General features: G+C 43.9%; 1 protein-coding gene across 2 annotated transcripts; it reads left to right on the forward strand.

Moving 5' to 3' along the window:
• The first annotated feature begins 288 nt into the window (after nt 1-288).
• On the forward strand, nt 289-20,505 carry setd2 (SET domain containing 2, histone lysine methyltransferase). 2 transcript variants are annotated; one of them, XM_084026159.1, is made up of 22 exons: nt 290-710; nt 2,073-2,194; nt 6,085-6,106; nt 6,197-10,203; nt 10,332-10,463; nt 11,212-11,340; nt 11,451-11,574; nt 11,687-11,764; nt 11,850-11,947; nt 12,150-12,282; nt 12,539-12,673; nt 12,767-12,895; nt 13,020-14,111; nt 14,219-14,267; nt 14,348-14,630; nt 14,758-15,496; nt 15,840-15,965; nt 16,236-16,372; nt 16,470-16,581; nt 17,842-17,916; nt 18,011-18,112; nt 18,735-20,505. In XM_084026159.1, exons 2-22 carry the CDS (start codon nt 2,166-2,168, stop codon nt 18,897-18,899), a joined length of 7,896 nt encoding a protein of 2,631 aa, XP_083882285.1. In that variant the 5' UTR covers nt 290-710; nt 2,073-2,165; the 3' UTR covers nt 18,900-20,505. The 2 variants fall into 2 exon arrangements, with proteins under 2 accessions (XP_083882284.1, XP_083882285.1); XM_084026158.1 differs by lacking the exon at nt 2,073-2,194 and having other exon boundaries at nt 289-710.
• The last annotated feature ends 433 nt before the right edge of the window (nt 20,506-20,938 follow it).

Genomic DNA, 20,938 nt, shown 5'->3' on the forward strand with positions numbered 1-20,938 from the left:
GCGACTTGCCACTGGCAAGTACCTGGCTGTTGCTCAGTTTTGCCTGTATGGATTATTCTCATTCAGTTGGTCTAGCTCAAATTCAGACCAGGTAAAGTTGCTCCTCGGTTAGTCCTGGGTCTCTGCCTCCCTGACGCTTGCTCTCAGACAAGTTGTGTGATGCTCTCAAATGGATCTGTTGGCTAAATACATATTTTAATTGTATTCTCTAAATCGCTAGATGTTGATGACTCGGAGCCGCAGTGCGCTCCAGGGTTCGCGCCAGCTATGTTCCCACATCATGTGATGTTGTTGAACCGACAGCTACAGCCAAGAGACACTGTGAGGATCAGTGTGTGGAATTAAAAGAAAAAGGTATTTCAATGATATGTTCATAATCATTCGAGCAGACCGGGTTGTCACTCGTGTTGTATCGAGCCAATTAAGGCACGCTGTGGGGGCTTGGTATTCTTGGCGATTTGTGTTGTCGATCTGTCCTCTTAACTCCTGGCTAACGTTAACTATGTGAGCTCATGCTAGCTCGATAGTACCAGCGTCCACCCGGGCTGAAGCCGGGGCGCAGCAGCAGTGGAGCCTCCAGCCGACGATCATTTCCGACAGCTCCGTATGGATTTGACGTCGGCATACATTGTTGCTTGATGTTTCACAAAAGGACGATTGCCGGTGATTTCGAAGATGGGGGAACCCTGTGACCTTAAGCACTTCGTAAAGTGAGTACCCCGTGAACCTACGATGTTTTACTTACCATTGTGTTAACTGTGCTCTGTTTAGCCATCTTACTACACACAAGTGAGACAAAACACCACTAGCTAGCATGCTAGTAAGCCGGGTACACTATATCTTTAAACGGAAACGTATACACAAACCCTCTCTGCGTATTCATTCAGTCAGAAAATAGCGACCTAATCACGAGAAAGTATTTACTTTAACATATCCGGCACAGATCGAGGATCGATAGGTATAACAGGAGTTAACAACAGTAACGTTAGCTTAGCGGTTGCTAGTACAGTGCCAGAGTTGGCCAACCTAGCTTGCGTTAGCTGCTGATGCTAGTAGAGTTCCGTCTTCGGTTATGGAAACAAATTTGTTTGTTTACGTCTGCTCTACAACATAAAACCCCGCTAAATGCCACACGGGTTGTTTTCCCAAGCACGTATTTGTCTGCCAGCCCGCTTTAGCAACACGAATTATACGTAGTACAACACGAGCTAACGCTATCTTTAAAGATGGCACAAGAAAGCTCTCTGTTAATGTTAGCATACCCGAGTTAGCTTAGCGTTAGCTCGTTCTGGTTATTCGTATAAACCAGCGTTGCGCTCGAACAGCTAAGTTAACGCCATGTCACCTACCTGCTTACTACTTATATATGTGCTGTAGCATGATGAGTTATCAAATCTTGATCACATGTGTCACCAAATTGGTAGGTTTGCTACACACTCTATTCGTTTTCTAGTGAGTAGAGCCATCATTTTAAAGGCCATGTTTTGGCTGTATCCAGTTCTCCCGCACAGGCCATGCTGTAGTAACTTTATTAATTTGCCTCGAACCAGTCACCGTTTGCTTTCACGGTAGTGTCGATGTGTTCTTTCACATAAACCCTCGTTGCACAGACATCTTTTGTCCGCTGCAGGTCATTTGCCTGCGTTTTACATACATACGTCTAACAATGCGATGCTTGTTCTCTGCTCGTCCCGCATCCATGCTTTTCATCTTCGACCATGATAGTACTATTTATAAACCATAGGTGAGCGTTAGATTCTGCTTGTGTTGTTGCTCTGATATAACGCAAGCGACAGCAGAAGAGGTTAACAGCCCACCAAACCGAGAAAAGGGGGACATCCTCGTCCCATAGCAGACATTCATATTGAAACGTGCAAATGGCATTTGTGACAAATTTCAACGACAGATAACAGGAGCCTCAGGAAGGGAAGCATGTGTTTCACTATATGACACTGTATTAAGGATGTCAACCTCTATCTTATGACACAGTTCCTGACAAAGCTTTCGCTGTAAACTGCTGTTGTGGACAAACCGGACTCAGTTCATTGCAACCCTATCTTTCTTTTTGTCAGGTATGGCGTCACTTTGGAGGGGTCATTTCTCTGATTTGGATTATTCTTGGCCAGCAGCCTCTTCAGGCCTACTAATCCTAGACGAGTTTCTCAATGGACACTCTGCTCAAATCAGAGATCAGGTATTAGACAGCACAGTATGCTACTCAGAGTGCATGTCTTGTTTAGATTAGTTTGATATTAAATTGGAAATAATTTTACTATAGTTTCCAGGTTGTACTTTGTTTTGGATGCAGTCTGTGCAGATATTTCTGGTACTAATTTACTGTTGAAACATTTTACAGGGATAGTTTGGGTGTTTTGAAGTGTCCATAGTCAATGTCTTATCTAACGTAAGAGGCGGTCAACACTAGGCATGGGGCAATATGACATTTTTGGCCAAAATTGGGATTCACAACATTAAACTGGAATCAGGATACACACCATACTGGATACACACTTAACATTTAGTTTAAAAGCAAATATTTTGATTGCATCCCAAATAAGGCAACTTTTTTCACTGAACATCCTTTTAGTAAAATGATCAAATCATCTTAAATAAGATGATCATTAATCATAAGGTGTTCCTGCATGAATACAGGATGTATTTTTGTGTCACATATTTTTAAAATCAGTCCCTATTTATTTGTCCACCAATGACAGCTTTTTCAAGTCACCCGTGGTGATATTTACAATTATCCTGATAATGGAAATTCCCCACAATCGATTATTGTGAGTGTTTTTTATCCTGATGCGAGATAAAGTATCTACGACTATATTATCCCTAACCCTAAACAGGCAGAAGTAACAGCACGGGAAGCAAAGCAATGTACTGCTGTGGACAGGGGCTGCAGCAGATCATATTTTACATGCCTGGAAAAAAGACTTGTAACTGCAGGGCCCATGTTGGTACTCCTGCCTGTTTCTCCAAGCGAGGGGCGTGCCCAATTCAATTTACTTTATGTAGTTGCGTGACTATGCATATATACTTTTATAAAACCTCATTAAAAAACACCCAAACTATCTCTTTAATATCAAGGTCATCCTTAGCCCAAGGCCGTGTCATTATTTATGCATTATTCATGCATTATTTGACAATTAAAATTACAAGACTATCCTTTGTAACATGTTTTGGGCTCTTTTTTTAAAAACTGTTTATGTCTGTTAACATGTTGTGTTCATATGTTTTTATCGATGTTGTTATCTTTGACTTGTCAGTGAATAGATACAGATGGTATACATTGCATTGGTGCCTCTGACAGTAGTACAGTGAAACAACTGAAACAAAACAACAAAATGATATCATTGGCAGGTTAGGAGACATTTTTTAAGAAAATGAATTCTAGGTCCTGCTGCCAGGTATCAGTTTATGTCACCATATATATAAGATGGATGGCCACAATGCTTGCTATTGGGTATTTTGTTCAGTTATGCTCACGGTTTATTAATGTCCTTGAAACATAAAACAGATCTGTATTACCGTTGGAATAACATTCCTGCATTTGGTGTAAAATATTTCTGCATCATTATCCTAAAGGGTGAAATTCTTGGTCTAGTAGGCCCCATCCATTAATCATTTGACTGCACTCTGCACGTTAAAGCTGTTTCTTTATAACATATTGCGACAGCAGAAGTGTCTCATTTTGAAGGTCACAGAGAAAAAAAACGGGAAAGAATAAAATCCTAAAGGATTTAATGACCCAATTGTTTCCTAGCACCCATATTAAGCATTCCCTATGGAAAACATTCACATTTTAATAGGACAAAGGGGGGGGGGGGGGGGGGGGGACTTCATATTCTCAGTTCTTACATGTAGAATACTTGCACCTCTGTTTGTTTTTATTGTGATTTTCAGTGTTCTCTTTAATGAGTAATGAAACACACAAAAATGTAAAAAAAACCAGACCCTTCCTGGCATACAAATAATAATTATTTCATATCGCCTTTACTTTTAGAAATAAAATAATGGATTCCTATTCAGGTTTTGCAGCTCTCTTAATTCATAGCAGCCATAGTGGATGCGTTTGGTTTCTCACTGGTGTTGTATCATGTGAAAAAGTGAACCATGCATACTTTTTGGTCAAGTACATTTCCCCTAACCGTTGCTATATTCGTGTCAACATAGAAATGTATTTCTGAATTAAGTAGAATATGAAAAGCTAAGACCTTGAAGGTAGGTCTTGCAAGCCCGGCTGTTACTGCGGGGGTATTTCATCGGACACATATTTTATAGTTGACAAAAGGTCTATTATTGCTGTTCTCTGTATGGTGGCTCATTGTGTAGAGCTGTAGCTTCACAATAAGAGACAGGTCCTACGGTTGAATAGCAATCCTGTCCGTCCTGTTTGAGCTTCCATTCTCTTGTCCTGTTTGCTGGGGGCTTTCTATATGTGCAGGGCTACAGACTTACTTTTTTAAAACCGCTTTATTTTTAAGTTTTAACACAAGAATACAGAAATCTACATGCTTGAATAGACTGAATCGGTCAGGATCAGCAAGGAAGGTTCCTTTTCAGGATTAGGCATTTTACCAGGAACAGGGGAGACGTGTTGGAGCAGTTGCCTCCGCCGATGATGTGTTGTCTGGGCCTTTCAAGGCCAGGCGGGGCAGGTGTAACGAGCACCGCAGCTTGGTATTGATGAAAAACAATATTTCTTCATTTTAATTTACTGTTGTTTTAAGGTTCTGAGGAGGAGCAAAGATGCACAGATAGACCTTCTGAATGTCAGGTGCAGCAGTTTAGTTGTGCTTGACAGAATTTTGCTTGCATGTGCGAGCACTGGGGTGTGTCAGTTTCCTGTTATGCCAAAGTCATGCTCCTGCTGTTGAGCAAGGCACTGGCTTTGAGAAATTAGTTGGTACTTAAATTAATAAATAACTTTATTTTGAACTTAGTTGTTTTATCATCCTGTTCCCCGAACACAGCAGTTAAGCACTTGGCCTCAAACCATGCACTATTTATGCACTAGTGAGAAAGAAGCGCCCTGATATTGATACAGCTTCATGGCGAATACTGATTGTCATTTGTTTGCTGTTTTACCATCATCAGACAACATAAAACATTCATAATGAAACATTCATAATGAAAAAACACTTTAATTGTATTCAAGTTACAATGGCCACATACTCCCTTTGTTCAGCTATTCCAATGATTTAATCGCTGTGTAAAGTTTTGGATAATCCAGTATATTTCCTGTCTATCTACATTATTTGTAAATGGCAGAAGTGGCTAAAATGAAATTATTTTTATGAATAAAAATCTCAAGTATTCTTATTTAAAGTATTACAGGCTTGCTTCAAGATACGTGAAAACAGAGTTACAAGAGCAGGCAGTGGAAGGAGCCCACCCAATACTGTTGTAGATTGGGCCGCAGGTGTTGTGCTTCAAAGTCATTAACACTTAGCAGCAAACACAATATGTTTAGGGACATGTTCACGTCCCACAAGGCTGCATTTTGGCTGCAATTTTTGGATTCTTATCCCTCCTGATCTTCTTAACTCTCATTCTACCAACTGGGGTCCTATGTCTTTTTGTCATATCTCACAGATGCTTTGTCATCATTCCAATGTTTTACTTTGTCAATCAGTTTGTTTCATATCATTGTTTTCAAATCATCTTTTTAAATAATTTGTGTATAATGATGAAATAGAATAAATTAGGACTCAATCATTTTATCTATCTAAAGTGACTCAGCCATTTTGAAGGTGTCACACAGATGCAGCAGACACAGATTTCCTTATGTTTTCTGTTTATTTTCAGTTTACATAATATGCAAATTACCTAAAATAATAACTGTTTTATTTCTTCATATAACATTAATAACACAACTAATAATGTTTTGAGGAGAAATAAGTTACCATTTTGCTATGATAGTTGTTTCCTCAGGGTTCCCAGGACCCTCAGTCAGTGGTCCATGTATGTTAGATATGTTGGTAGGATGAGGGTTGAAGTTATTGTGCTGTATGAACTTTGTAAATTGATTTCTGTTTTTCCTCTCTTGTATGTTCCCATGATGCTCTTGTGTAAAACCAGAGAGGAGGGGAGTGGTGCTTCGGTAAGTCTAAACAAAGTTAATGAACCGTATGTCTTAATTTCACGATTTTCCAAAAACTTAAGTTTAAAAAATGTCTCTCTTTTACTGTAGGTAACAGTGGAGGGTCTATCCAAGGCAGCTCTAATCAAAAGCCTGTCTCCCAGAGTCATGCTGTCCAACCATCTCTTCCCTAAAGGGACCAAGATGAAGGTCAACCTTGAAGATCAGGGTCGCCAGAAAGTGTCCTTCAGCTTCGCACCGACCAAGAAGCCACTGCAGAGCCCGTTCTTCATCCCCACCAGTCCCGAAAAGTCTGTCACTGAGCTTTCCGCTGCCTCATCACTGTCAACCTCAGACAAAGGAGAGCAGAATACAGACAGCACAACTGAAGAAAACCAGGCAGCCGTGGTGCAGACATCAATAGCAGAGACACCTTCTCCAACACCAGTCTCCTCAGCCACCAAACCGAAAATGGACTTGCCTATAATGCATTTCAAGAAGCAAATTATCAGTGTCTCTGTGACTGAAGATAAAACAACATCTGCTGTGCCAGAAGAAACCCACTCTCCTCAGTTGCAGGTTTTGCAGCAACCAACCAGTGTACCAGAATTTCCAGTACCCCAGCCTCAGAATGTCGTCAACGTCTGCCTCTCTGAGAATGCTCACATTGAAGCCCCTGAGATGAAGGGAACCCCGAGCCTCAAGAAGCCAGCTGCTTTTCCAGGAAAAGATGCAGAGCTTTCCAGCAGTGCTGAGCAGGATAGTAAGGTAGACAAAAGGAAAACCAGGTCCCAATCTGATAGCGCTCCCCCTGGCTCAGAATCTGATGGAGATTCAGGGCAGATGTCTTCTAGTCGCAAATCAGTTGACTCCAAAAGTAAAAGAAACTCTGACAGCAGAACCAAAGAGGTGAAAAAGTCTTCCTCTGGTTCACATGTGGACGAAAAGGAAAAAAGCTCCTCTAAGCGCTCAGAGAATTACGAAAGGTCTTCAAGTTACTCCAAATCAGACCGTGATTCTAGACACACATCCTCACGCTCATCTCGATCTGACAAAGATCGCAGAAGGTCCAGGTCGAGATCACGGTCGAGATCAAGAGGGTCTCGAACAAGTTCATCTCACTCCAGATCAGAGAGATCCCGAGGCGACAGAGGATCACGCTCGGAAAGGTCATATTATCACGATTCTGATCGACGATCACACCGGAGTTCTCCACGCAGAGAGAGAAGACGCTCGCGCTCTCGCACTGACAGAACTCGTGACAGTTCTGACTCTGAGGATGACCATAGGAAGACGAGGACAAGGACAAGTGACTCTGGTAGATTGTCCTCCCATTCAAGCTCATATAAAGAGTCTAAATCATATTCTTACTCAAAATCTGAGAAAGGTTCTAAGTCTGCGGATTCTCCCCATTCTTCAGAGTTGGATAAAAGAACACAATCGTCAAAGTCTGAGAGGACTTCAAAGCGGATATCAGACTCTGATTCCCAGCGAAAGTGCTCTCCTGATCTGGACTCCAGTTACCGTAAATCGAGCACCCATCACAAGTCAGAGACCAACAGCAAATCCTCTTCTTCCAGTATGCATACCCACCCTCAAACATATGAGAAACGGCAAAAAAGTAGCTCTAGTGACTCTGAGGCAGATCACAATGTGAAATCACAGGCCTCTGACAAAAGCTCTGGCTCAGAGGAGAACTGTAGAAACTCCCTAAAAAAAACTAGCAGGCCAGACTCAAAGCAGGCGACCGCTTCTAGAGCTTCTGTAAAAACCAGCAGACATGATAGACAATCAAATGACCTATCACACAGTGGCCAAGCACCATCATGTACAAACACCACAGAATTAGGTTCTCAGAGTGAAAACGAAAAATCGATTTGTCAACAAGGTGGAATTGAACATAGTAGTCAGGAATTCAAGGAGATGATGTCTTGCACTGATAAGAGTTTGCAAGAATCGTCATCCAAGCGATCAAGAGAAACAAAAGTCGATATTGAAATTGAGACCTCAGCTCTAACCTCAAGTGAAAGCCTAATGCATGTAAATACCGCCCTGGAAAACTTGACCAATGTGAAGGATAGCCTTTCTTCTCATAATCGACCACATTTGAATTCGAATGCAGCTACCTTGAATTCATGCAGTAGTAATGATATTATAATGTGCAGCCAGGACAAGAAGGTTGTTGACTGTTCACCAGGGTCACAATCCTTACTTTTCACAGCTGATACACCTGTCACCCATGATGTCCAGCCGAACACTAAACCAGAGATTGTTAAAGTTTTGACAGTCGACGTGCCATCTGGCACAAGTTTGCCTCCCAATTCTGAATCATCATGTCTTGAATCTGAGGGACAGCTTACACTTGAACAGCAAAATATGAATAATGTTAAAAAGAGCAGCAGTGCTACCAAAAGGTCCAGGTGGGATATTGTTGGACAGGACAGCTCAGAGAGCGATAATTCACAAAGGACAGTTTGTGTCGAGAGCAAGCCTACTGTTAAAAAAGTGATCTCGTTCAAAAAAATAGAGTTTTCTAAAGACAATACCGAACAAGACATAACAGATACTATTCAGCATGAAGCTAAAACACATTCCATACTGGTTAAGCAGGCTGAGATCCCTAAGCAGGAAGACGGCTCAGGCAGCAAATCCACGACCGATCAATACAAAGACCAAAGTGAGCCTTCACAAGGAAGCACCAGCGTTGACCACTGTGACTTAAAACTAAGCGCTTCTCAAAAAGCAAACACGGATGAGCCGTCACATGTAAATGATGCATCACAGGTCGACAAGGCTGCAAAGATGCAAAGTTGGAATGGCGATGATCACGAAGATAAATCCAAGGGCGACTTTCACAAGAGCAAATTGAGTAAGAGAACGTTGCTTAATCAGGATGCATTCGGAGAACAGAGTGAAGTCAGTGACAGTGACAACTCGGAGTATGACTCCGATTGCGGCGAGGCTATAAAACGATTGCACTCTGTAGTGGTGGTGCCAAAGAATTCTTCCCTCACAATAGATACACAGCACCTAGGAGCATCCCCATGCAGTCTAATGAGTAGATCAGAACTGCAGAATGAGAATATTGGTGAAATCCCAAATCAGGGACTTCAGCAAACGCAGGGGAGTTCTTCCACACCATGTGCTGGTGTTCATGATATATCCTATAGTCGCATGTTGTGTCTATCCCAGAGTAATATGATCGATAGCACCAGCCATTCAGAGGGTTCCAGCTCTGTCAGCGCGCAGCCTTACGTTGCTGGTCACATCAGTGCCCACGGAAGTGCCACAGACCCTGCCCACGGCATTGATAATTCCAGACAGTGTGAGCAAAGGCACCAACAGCATAATATAAGCAGCAGAGGCGAAAAGACATTCACCCATTACCAACAGGTTGATTTCAACAGTGCTGACAATATTGGTGACAAGAATGGATTCAGCCTGGGTTGGGATTTTTCGCAACCAGAGCTGCCCAGTAGTACGTGCCAGCAGCCTGATAGCAGTCATGGGCCACAGATGCCAAGCACTAGACTGACTGAAACCCCTGTTATGGGACAGGAGCTCAGGCAGAGTAGCGCCACCTGGAACCACCAATCACCAAACACACAGACTAGCAGACAACCCTACCTCCATGTGCATGAACATTATCAGGATCTTGCAGGTGAAATCCACCCCGACTCCCTAACTAATGACCACGACGACTACAGCGGGGATAAACTACTTGATCTCAGTCAAACAGCTGTTGAATGCAGTGGACCCAACACCTCAAGCTTTGTACAAGGCCATGAAATAAGCAGCAACAGCAGAGGCTCTGCTGTGCCCGATCCCCCGAGAGAAGACCATTTTAGACCCCACAGAGGTCGGGGCCCTCCCAAGAAAAGGCGGCCAGAGATTGAGTCGGATTCAGACAATGAGGCAGAAGCTGGGCCTGCAGGCAAGAGGGAGCGTCAAGGAGACACGGACTTCTCTAAGGAAACTCATGTCAAACCCGAGGTGCAGCGTCCAACACTCAATCTGCGAGACTTTCGAGATGCCAATAAATGGAAAGACTACTCCAGGTCTAAGAAGATGCCACCTTACTTTGACTTGATTGAGGAGAACCTGTATCTGACTGAGAGGTAAGTTGTTGTCCAGCCTTAGTTACAAAATACATTATTTTGTTTCTATAAAGATTTACATTTAACACATTCCAGGCTTGAGCTTTGAACATTTTTAAAATGTTTTTTTTGTTTTGTTTTTTTTGCAGAAAGAAGAGCAAATCTCATCGTGATATCAAGAGAATGCAATGTGAGTGCCCTGTGCTGCCCAGAGAGGAGCGTTCGAGGGGAGTACTGGCATGCGGGGAAGACTGTTTAAACCGCCTGCTGATGATTGAGTGGTAAGTTGATTATTACAGATAAAACATGGAAGAACACAATGTTATTATATGAAACATTTAGGTTAGGAAAATGATTTACAATAAACACATGTTTTAATTGGTAGTCAAAATGATTGCACAATTAGTGTAGAAGGTATAGACAGACGTGTTCAAATACCCGTTATCTGATTTTCAACCCCTGACTTATTCAGCAATATACACATCTTGTAACATGGACTAATTAATAGGAACGAGTAGTCATTATAGGCTGCACGGTGGTGTAGTGGGTAGCACTCTCGCCTCACAGCAAGAGGGTCCTGGGTTCGATTCCCGGGTCGGCCCGGGTTCCTTCTGTGTGGAGTTTGCATGTTCTCCCCGTGTAAGCGTGGGTTCTCTCCGGGTTCTCCGGCTTCCTCCCACAGTCCAAAGACATGCAGGATGGGGATAGGTTAATTGGTGACTCTAAATTGCCCGTAGGTGTGAATGTGAGCGTGAATGGTTGTCTGTCTCTACATGTTGGCCCTGCGATAGACTGGCGACCTGTCCAGGGTGTACCCTGCCTTCGCCCAATGACAGCTGGGATCGGCTCCAGCCCCCCCCCGCAACCCTGAATACAGGATAAGCGGTAGACAATGGATGGATGGAGTAGTCATTATAAATCATGCTATAAATATTCAGCTTAGTTAAGCCTTTAAAATGTAGTTGTTCGCAATGGAAAAACATCTCCTATAAATGTCTCTTGAATGAAGATTTATTTATTTTTTTGCAGTTCCTCACGTTGCCTGAATGGAGCCTACTGCTCCAACCGCCGCTTTCAGATGAAACAACATGCAGACTTCGAGGTTATCCTCACAGAAGACAAGGGCTGGGGTCTAAGGGCAGCTAGAGACTTGGCTTCGTAAGTCATTTTTATGTTTTTCTAGCATTTATTATCAAAATATTTACAAAATTAGACCTACCTACTCTATTGGATTGTATTATTATATCATATTTTTATTGCGATCCCAGAAACACCTTTGTGCTGGAATACTGCGGGGAGGTATTGGACCACAAGGAGTTCAAAACCAGGGTGAAAGAATATGCTCGCAATAAGAACATCCACTACTACTTCATGTCGCTAAAGAATAATGAGGTACGGGATTATAAGACACATTGCAAATAATATTTATATTTAAACTGCAATATGTTTGAATGATTTGGGTAAATTGGTAGAAGTAGTGAACATTGTTTTATGTGCTCTTCAGATCATTGATGCAACGCTGAAGGGTAATTGCTCTCGGTTTATGAACCACAGCTGCGAGCCCAACTGTGAAACCCAAAAGGTACCATGGCAACATAAACAACACTCTTATCAGATGAACTTCTTGACTGCTGACTTACCTGATGATGATTTTAATCCCATTTCAGTGGACTGTCAATGGCCAGCTTAGAGTCGGTTTCTTCACCTCCAAGGGAGTCACTGCAGGAACCGAACTGACGTTTGACTACCAGTTCCAGAGATATGGGTATGGTGTCTCTGCAGACATTTCTGTCCCTACACTTTTATTTCATGCTGTCAATGTTTGGGCAGCACGTCTAAAAGCACGTTTGTGTTATGTTGTGAAATTTAATATCATCACGTAGATTCATCCAGAGTGCTTATTTAACCTAAACTGATAGTTTAGCTGCAGTGATTCTAACCTTTTATGGTTTGATGTTTTTCTACAGCAAAGAAGCACAGAAATGCTTCTGTGGAGCACCCAGCTGCAGAGGCTTCCTGGGTGGGGAGAACAGAGTTAGTGTTCGGGCAGCTGGAGGGAAGATGAAGAAAGACCGCAGTCGAAAGAGTGCTCTCACCACGGTCAGTTCTTTGAGTCATATTTGAAGTGCGTCCTGTCATCGGTTTACTGCCAGTAATGTTAATGTGGTTACACAGAAGTCACAAGCACCATAATTAAATTAATCTGCTTTAATTGGCATGCCGTTTTTAGATCAGTTTGTGTTAACCGTGGTGATGTTGGCACTCCATTGCATCGATACAAGCCAATATCTCGCAGCCCGTTTCTCCAAGTGAAATGTGTTATTTTAAGTGCTGACATCACTTTGTCCTCCCGCAGGTTGATGAGGAACTTGAGGCGTTGCTAGAGAATGGAGAAGGCCTATATGATGAGAAACAGGTGGTGTCTCTCTGCAGGCTAATGGTCCGAGTGGAAACCATGGAGCAGAAACTCATCTGTCTTAAGCTCATACATGTAAGACCTGATGGTTGATGCTTTTTTTAAACTGTTGTTGACATTTGTTATTGTCATTTGCAGTATGTAATATGCCACATTTGCATTGCACAGGATACGCAAAATCCATCATGCCTGAAGCAGTTCCTAGACCATCATGGATTGTCTTTGCTGTGGATCTTCATGGTGGAGATTTCTGAGGCTAAAGGCAACTGTGCCAATAACATCAAACTGCAGTTGGAGGTGACATATGTCATTGACTTTGCATAAAACATTCATCATTTTATGACAGGGATTTTGAAATCCTCAGAGCCTGTACGGTCATATACGCTGTTTGATCACTGATACTATATGATTCTGTTTATAGATTATGAAGACCCTGGCTGTGCTGCCTATATCTACGAAGAACATGTTGGAGGAGAGCAGAGTCCTTACTTTCATCCAGCGATGGGCCCAGACAAAAGCTCTCCCTCATCCTGCTGAGATGGACGGCTACTCCAGTGAGAACACCTCCCGTGCTCAAACACCCCTCAACACTCCCGATGGTCCCTCGACCAAACTGGGACCAGAATTGGACGGGGACACCTCCAAGCCCGCTGTGTACCGTCGCCTTAAAATCATCAGTGAAAACAGTCTGGACAGTGCGCTCTCTGATGCTAGCAAAGCATCTGATGGGAAGGAGGAAGAGGAGGAGGATGATGATGAGGAAGAAGATGAATCCGCGCATGCAGGACATCCTGATGGCAAACCGTTGAAGGCAGAGCCGGTGTGTGAAGCTGCAGAGCCGACAAAGGAACCAATGGAAGAGTCGGAAAAAGAAGAGGGTCAGATCAAAGGGGAGAAAGAGGAAGAGACGGGAACGAGTTCAAGCAGCCAGCACCAACCGGAAACTGAGGAGGTAAAAGAAGAAATGGAGTTAGATTTGGAGAAGGAGATTGAGATTGAGATTGAGAATAAAGCTGACATGAATGATTGTCATGCGGATGAACTTGATGGGCCAAAAGAGCCTAGTGAAGAACAGGAGAGTGGCGAGGAGCAGACCAGTCAGCCAGGGACAGAAAAGGCTGAACTGGAAGTAGAGCAACCCACTGTCAAAGATGTTGAGCCAGAGAGTAAATCCATCCTAACAGATGTTCCTGACCTTCCACCTGATCCACCTTCAGAGAATATGGAGGCCCAGGCAGAGACACAAGAAGCTGAGAAACCTCCTCCTGGCAGCGAGGCGCAACCTGGCGAATCTACTACTGATGCCGCCCCAACCTCTGAGACCACTGAGGCCAGTATCCCCTCTGAGGTCATAGCGACCCCCGTGGACCCATCAGTGATAGGAACTCCTTCTCAGGATGAAGAGGAAGGTGTCTCAGATGTGGAGAGTGAGAGGAGTCAGGAGCCCCAACTCAATGCTTTGGACATTAGTGGCATGGCTGCCAGGCTTCTGGACACCTGGAAAGATCTGAAGGTGAGCTCAAACAAGTTGACTTTTAAAGGCAGACATAATGAAAAATTCAAAGAAATACGATCTGTTTGTAGTTAAGTTTGACAGCAAAAGTTTTGCATGTTTTCCAGGAGGTGTACAGAATACCGAAGAAGAGTCAGGTGGAAAAGGAGGGAAATGGTAAGTGGATTCCAATTCTGACTTTTTTGGCCTGGATTTGTTTTCCATATGATTTTTGCTAACTATATTGTTTTACACAGATCGCAGCCGAGATCGAGAAACAGCTTTGACTCCACGCACAACTTCACGTAGTCGAGAACGGGAAAGGGAGCGAGAGAAGGACAGGGAACGTGACAGAGACCGAGATTATGAAAGAGACAGGGATCGAGACTGGGACAGGGACCGAGACCGGGACAGAGATCGCGACCGTGATCGAGATCGAGTCTCTGACAAAACTCCCCAACGCAGCACGGAGAGACGGAGGAGACGCTCCTCTTCGCCGCCCTCATCCTACGAGAGGAGCAGCCGACGCACTGAAGAACGGTTAGAATTCTTGTTTTGGGGGGGAACATTGTGGCGAGTCCTCCAAGCATAGTGTTATCTGTGTACAGCTAGATATCATAATGACGTTTTGGTATTCAACTATGGTTTTGTTCTCTGGAATTTTAAGGTTTGACACATCAAACAGCAGCAAGGCACGGGGAGTTGGTGCCAAGGAGCGCAACAAGCTGTCCACCGAGGAGCGCAGGAAGCTGTTCGAGCAGGAGGTTGCTCAGCGGGAAGCCCAGAAACAACAGCAGCTTCAACAACAGCAGCAGCAGCAGCAGCAGCAGCTACAAACCATGGCTTATGACCCTTCTCTGGCCTATGCCTCCAGCCCTGGCTTCATCACCTACCCTCCTGGATATCCCATCCAGACTTATGTAGATCCTACCAACCCCAATTTAGGCAAAGTACTGCTACCGACCCCTGCGGTTGACCCCAGCATGAACTATGAAGAGACACCTCCCCAGCGTCTGATCACAGACCTGGGACTGGCCTCTCCATCCTCCACTTCCCAGGCCACTCCAGTCGCTAATCTTTCTCAGCACATCACCACCACCGACCTCACCCCTGGCAACCCCCAACAGTATGCCCCGCCACCTGTAGCACCTCAGGACGCAGGCGTGGCTGTCCTCTCTGTACCTGCCCAGGTGGCCCCTCAGGTACAGGGCCAGCAGAGCTACACTACTCTCTGGGATCCCACTACTCAGCAGGCAGTGACTGTACAGACACAACCTGCACAGCAGTACGCCACAGCCCCAGCACAGGCTCAGACACAGACAGCTATCTATTACCAGGGTCAGCCATGTCAGACCATCTACAGCATCCCCACCGCCTACCCACAGGCCAACACTCCAGTTATACAGGTAGGGTTGCCTGCGCCTGATAAACTCTGGTGATTTTGCTGTGCTTTGATTAACTTGTGTTTTCCAACATCAATGATATACAATGTTAAAAAACAAACAATGTTAACGTATATTATCTATATTAATATATAAAACAATTAAAAATGTTTGTGGTTTGGACTTTATATGTTACTGTAATAGTAACATCCTTTTGCCTCACCGATTTCATTGGGGTTTTTTTTCTTCCAGAAACAAAATAATAGAAATAACAAATATGGTATTATTGAATATCACTACACGGTAAGTGCTTTTTAAATGTGCATAGTGACCATCTAATTTGATTTGTATTTTTGTATTTCTGAAGGCGTATGCTGAACCCACAGCCAGCTACCTGCACGGCCAGCCTGTGTATCCTGGCCATCAGCAGGGAGTGGTGGTGCAGCAGGGAGGCACAGTCACCACCATTGTTACATCCCAAACTGTCCAACAGGTAATGCATGCACACACTCTGTCAGGGCAGTTTAGTCTGCTTTTGAGGAGCTTTGGGCTTTTCAGAATGCGATTTTGAGGAAACCTCCTGTCTCCGTGTGGCCACAAGGGGGTAGAATACATCTAAATGATGCAGCCCTTAAGAGCTACAGTATGTGGGACCTCTCTCATAATGACAAAGTGCCATGTAAGAATCCAAAAGAGGCACTTCAAAGTGAAGCCACATGGATTTTTATACGAATACTTATTTTCCATTTCTTCTCATCTACAGGAAATGATTGTACCCAACAATGTGATAGACCTTCCACCCCCCTCTCCCCCCAAACCCAAAACTATCGTCCTACCTCCCAACTGGAAAGTGGCCCGGGACCCTGAAGGCAAGATCTACTACTACCATATTTCCACAAGGTAAGTATTGCTGTGTGTCTGTGAAGTGTGTGTTTGTGCCTCTAGAACCCCCCCTGCATTTTATTTCTATTTGTCATGGTTTCTCTCTGTGCATTAGGCAAACACAGTGGGATCCTCCAACCTGGGATGGATGTAGTGACAACACTAGTGTGGACCATGAATCAGAGATGGACCTGGGAACACCCACTTATGATGAGAATCCTTCCAAGGTGAGTTTTTAGCAGTGATCGTACAAGAGTCCTATAAAATGTAAAATATGCGTGGCGATTGTGGGCTAGACCTTTTTTGGAGTTTCTTTTTTGATAGTAGAAACATCTACGTTTCCTCATTTGACAAAGGGGAAGAATCTACTTCACATTTTTGTTTGGTTCCCGGAAGGAATGTGCTGGGATGCAGAACATGATTATAGTGTTTGTTCTTGAGGTAATTGAAGATGCTGCACTAGTGATTACTTTCAGCTGTGTCTCAAGGGGGGGAGAAAAAAAAGAAAAGCCTTCAGCACGACACCATATTCAGTGAGTGTTATGTCCTCGTTGATGACTCCTCCTCGCAAAATGGCTCCATCAGTATCTACATGCAGAAGAAGATTTGAAGAGGGATTGAACTCACTCCACCCCCGGCTCAGCTGTCTGTCCCCTAGCCTCAAGGCCACAAGGGGAGGGGTGGCTCAGCTCATCTCTTCCTCCTCTGCCTCGTTTGTTTTCCCTCTTCATTTTTATCCCGACTTTGATGATAATAGAAACCATGTGGAAGACCTTGCATTCATTTATTTGCGGTTTCTTGTTTTATGGTTTCAACTACGCAAGTGTCCCTTTTCTCTCTTTTTAAAAAGACGTAAGTTGGAAAACGGCATCAAAAACTGAGATGGAAGGCTCCGTGTTTGTTCATGCCATGTTTCCCGCCAAGTACAGCTACAAGGTCATGGACCATTTCCCAGCAGCATGTGTTAGACAGTGGTGGTGTGTCCACGTCCAGCACTTGAAAAGACGGCACATGCTCTGCACTTGCAGAGCGTCCCACATTTAACTGGTTTTGATTTGCTGTCCCTGGCACTGTGTTGGTGTGAACCCTCGGCGCTTGCTTCTGATCCTCGCCACTTTGTTGTGGGTGCAGGCAGTCAGCTGTTGCCTACTTGCCTTTGTTGTTGAAGGCTGGTGCCAGAGAGGCAGCATCCTGGCAGGATATCCCTGCTTTGTGTCAAGTAGCTGGTGAGCAGGTGCTGTTTGATGCCCCACTGACCTTGATAGCTACTGTTTTGCGGCCAGTTGCCATGGTTGATTGAGCAGACACACAGGTGGGGCCTCACTTGTGATTTTAATTGTAGAAAATGACTCTGCCTGGTTATATCACTATGACATGGTCTAACTCGTTTTGACAAATTACACTTGCGAGCCAAGGGGTTTCATGTGAAAGAACTATGTTTGTTTGCAAGTGTTTTTAATCCTCTCAACCGTCTCTTCTTGGTACAGTTCTCCACGAAGACTGCTGAAGCAGACACTTCCAGTGAGCTGGCTAAAAAGAGTAAAGAGACATTTCGTAAAGAGGTGAGCAAGAGTCTCTGTTAACATCATGTTTCAATGTTCCAAACCTTCTCTAGCAAGTTTCTTTTTAACAAGTATTTTCTTTTGTCTTACTCAGATGTCCCAGTTCATTGTGCAATGTTTAAATCCTTATCGGAAGCCCGACTGCAAACTCGGACGCATCAGCAACACAGAAGATTTCAAACACCTGGCTAGAAAGGTAAAATGGAAAGATAAGGTGTTCACAAATACTGTTAGAATTTGTTAGGGAAGCTGTAAACCTTTCCTTGGCCTCTACTTGGTCGGAGCACAATGAAAGTATTGGTCAGCGTTTAACTTTAAAGGCAAAGTTTTCAAAGTTTCCTTCTAACCAGAACTAAATAGTTGAGCTCCCACAATTTCTTTTTCCAGCCAAATGTTTTTGTATTGTGCCTCTGGAGGAGACTAAGAATACACTGTACATGTAAACTATTATCTCCCTCTTTGTTTTACTCATTCTTTTCTAAAAGCACTTTTCAACCAGCGTTTCTTCAAAGCGTAGTGTTCTTTTTTCCATGGTTCCCAGTGGGTCCGTGGATTGTGTATGTAGGGAGTGGTTTGCACAGCGAATGCCACTCGGACATACCACGGGTACAAGAAACAGAGAGACGCACTGGGTTTCACTCATTTAGAGATTTGCATTTTTTTTGGAGGGCAAATTATAAAGGGCAAAGTCACTAAGAGAGAAATCTCCATTTATCGGCTCTACCGCAGCTAACGTCTATAATGTAATTATATCATTTCATGTTGTCTGGTTACCAGAAACGTCTAAATCTTTCGTCATCTCTGCCCATTTCCTGTAGCTAACTCACGGAGTCATGAATAAGGAGCTGAAAGCTTGCAATAATCCTGAGGACCTTGAGTGTAACGAGAATGTGAAGCACAAGACCAAGGAGTACATCAAGAAGTACATGCAGAGATTTGGCACCGTGTACAGGCCCAAGGAGGACACCGAGGCCGTGTACTAGCCTCAGAAACCACAAACGTTACACTTGTCCTGCGCTAACACAGGGGATGCACAGATTTGCCTTTCCATACACTCCTCCATGTACGCGCTGGCCTGCCCGAGCTGTGAAGTCGTTTCTTACGCATATTTATGACTTAAGAATTGCACTGCTGCCCAAGAAGCTCTCCAGGCACTGTGGATCACGGAGGAGCCCTGAGGGTGACGGAGGCTCGAGTGTCGCTGAACGACCTGAGCGCTCCAGGTGTAGTGTTGTCAAGGGGATAACGCTGCGGGGTGCTACAGAGACTAATGTTGTCACTGACTGTTTGATTTTAAGCTTTTTCTTTTCATTTGTGGCTCTTAAATGTTCCCGAGATGATCACCTCAATTCCACTTTTTAAACTCTTCTAGTCCTGAATGAGGATTACTCAATGGAATCAGCTTTGGTATCATATTTATCAGAGTCTCTTTGTTACTTTCCACTGTTAAAAATGGATCAACGACAGAACAGTCCAGTGTTTTCCCCCCCTCCCACTTCCCTTTTCTTGTGCACGCTTCAACCCCCTGCCACTGACTCTGTATCTGGTGCTGCTTTTAACTGGGCCGTGGAAGTCCAAGCTTCCACTCCTCAAGCCCTGCCTTCTTAACCACAAGACTTTGGAGCCTCTGTTGTTTTATGAATGCATGATGAAGGCTGAGGTCTGAGTGGTATCCTTATGGAAATTCCTACGTTTTCCATATCTCCTGCTTCAAGTAACATGGCCCTCACTGGGATGAGCTTTTACTCACAACACACTTAGGGATCAGCCAGGAACCAGCAGGTAGACACATTGATCGATATGTCTTTTATGAATTTATGTATAATTAACGGGAGCAGGGTTTAAATGCCATGTTTGATGTGCTCTTACATTTCCTGTCCGGTCCATTCTCCCAACTCGTTCTGTTTGGTCTCTTCTTATAGGAATAATTCTGATAATGAAGGTTGTAGCATTGCAGTTTTAACCATTTCTAAACATCTTGTGTGTTCTGGTTCTTTTTTTTTATCACTGTCCTAATTAGGCAACAATTTTCTTCAGCCTTGCTCCACAAACTCATTCATTAAGTTACAAGATTTTCAGGAATGTCGAGGCCGTTTCATTAGCATAAGTTCACTGATTTGGTCCAGCCTATTAAATTGCATTTAACAAAATTCCAACATATGTACATTGCTTTATATGTGAATATATTGAATAATAGTTTTTGGGAATGTTTAAATAAGCAGACACTTTGTAAAAGGATTATCATTTCATGATTGAAAGTGTAAATAATGTGTAAATTTACCAAGGCTGTATGCAGGAGAGTCGGGTCAGGGAGCCCACCCACTCATCCTGACCAGCTCCGCCCTCCTGATGCAGTTCCCACATCAGTCTGTCAAACCTAGGACCCCACTGACTCACAGTCCTCTATTTTATTTCAGCAGTGGGGGGGATTTTCTTTTGTTTCCTTTTTTTTTGTTTTTTTGTTTCTGTTTATTATTATTTTTCTATGTACAAAGTAAGTTTCACCCTATTCTACTGTAAGTATTGTGTAAGCACATTGTCATACTGAGTGTACAAACATTTTAAAAGATAATAAACTTTTTTGTAAAATGAAGATAAACTGTTTCTCTGCTGTGCAATTGAACCGGGTTCACCTGGGCGTTAAGTCGAGTGACCTCTGTTGCACGATTAAGTGCTGAGTGAGTGCACACCCGATCCACATTAGACCGGCTCCCTCCTCTCGTACGGGTCTGCACATGGCACGAGTGCCCCTGCAGCACACATGCAGTGTCGAGCCAGATGTTCGGCCCCAGCCAAGGGAATCAAAGTGATTGTGTGCCTGCATTAGAGACGTCCTGTGTGCTCTAAATACGGAGACCCGTGACGAGAGGAGAGAGGCTGCTGTGCTTCCCCTCTCTCCCTTCGGTCCCAACCCCCCTCCCAGTGTACGCACATTCCGCAGCCCCATGTCTGTGTGCTCCAGACCGCAGTTAAGCAGTCCCGTCTGGAGTGTGTGACGGCATCTAGCGCTGCCCCAGGCCAT

The sequence above is a fragment of the Eutrigla gurnardus genome, assembly GCF_963514095.1.
Source record: "Eutrigla gurnardus genome assembly, chromosome: 14".
NCBI lineage: Eukaryota > Metazoa > Chordata > Actinopteri > Perciformes > Triglidae > Eutrigla > Eutrigla gurnardus.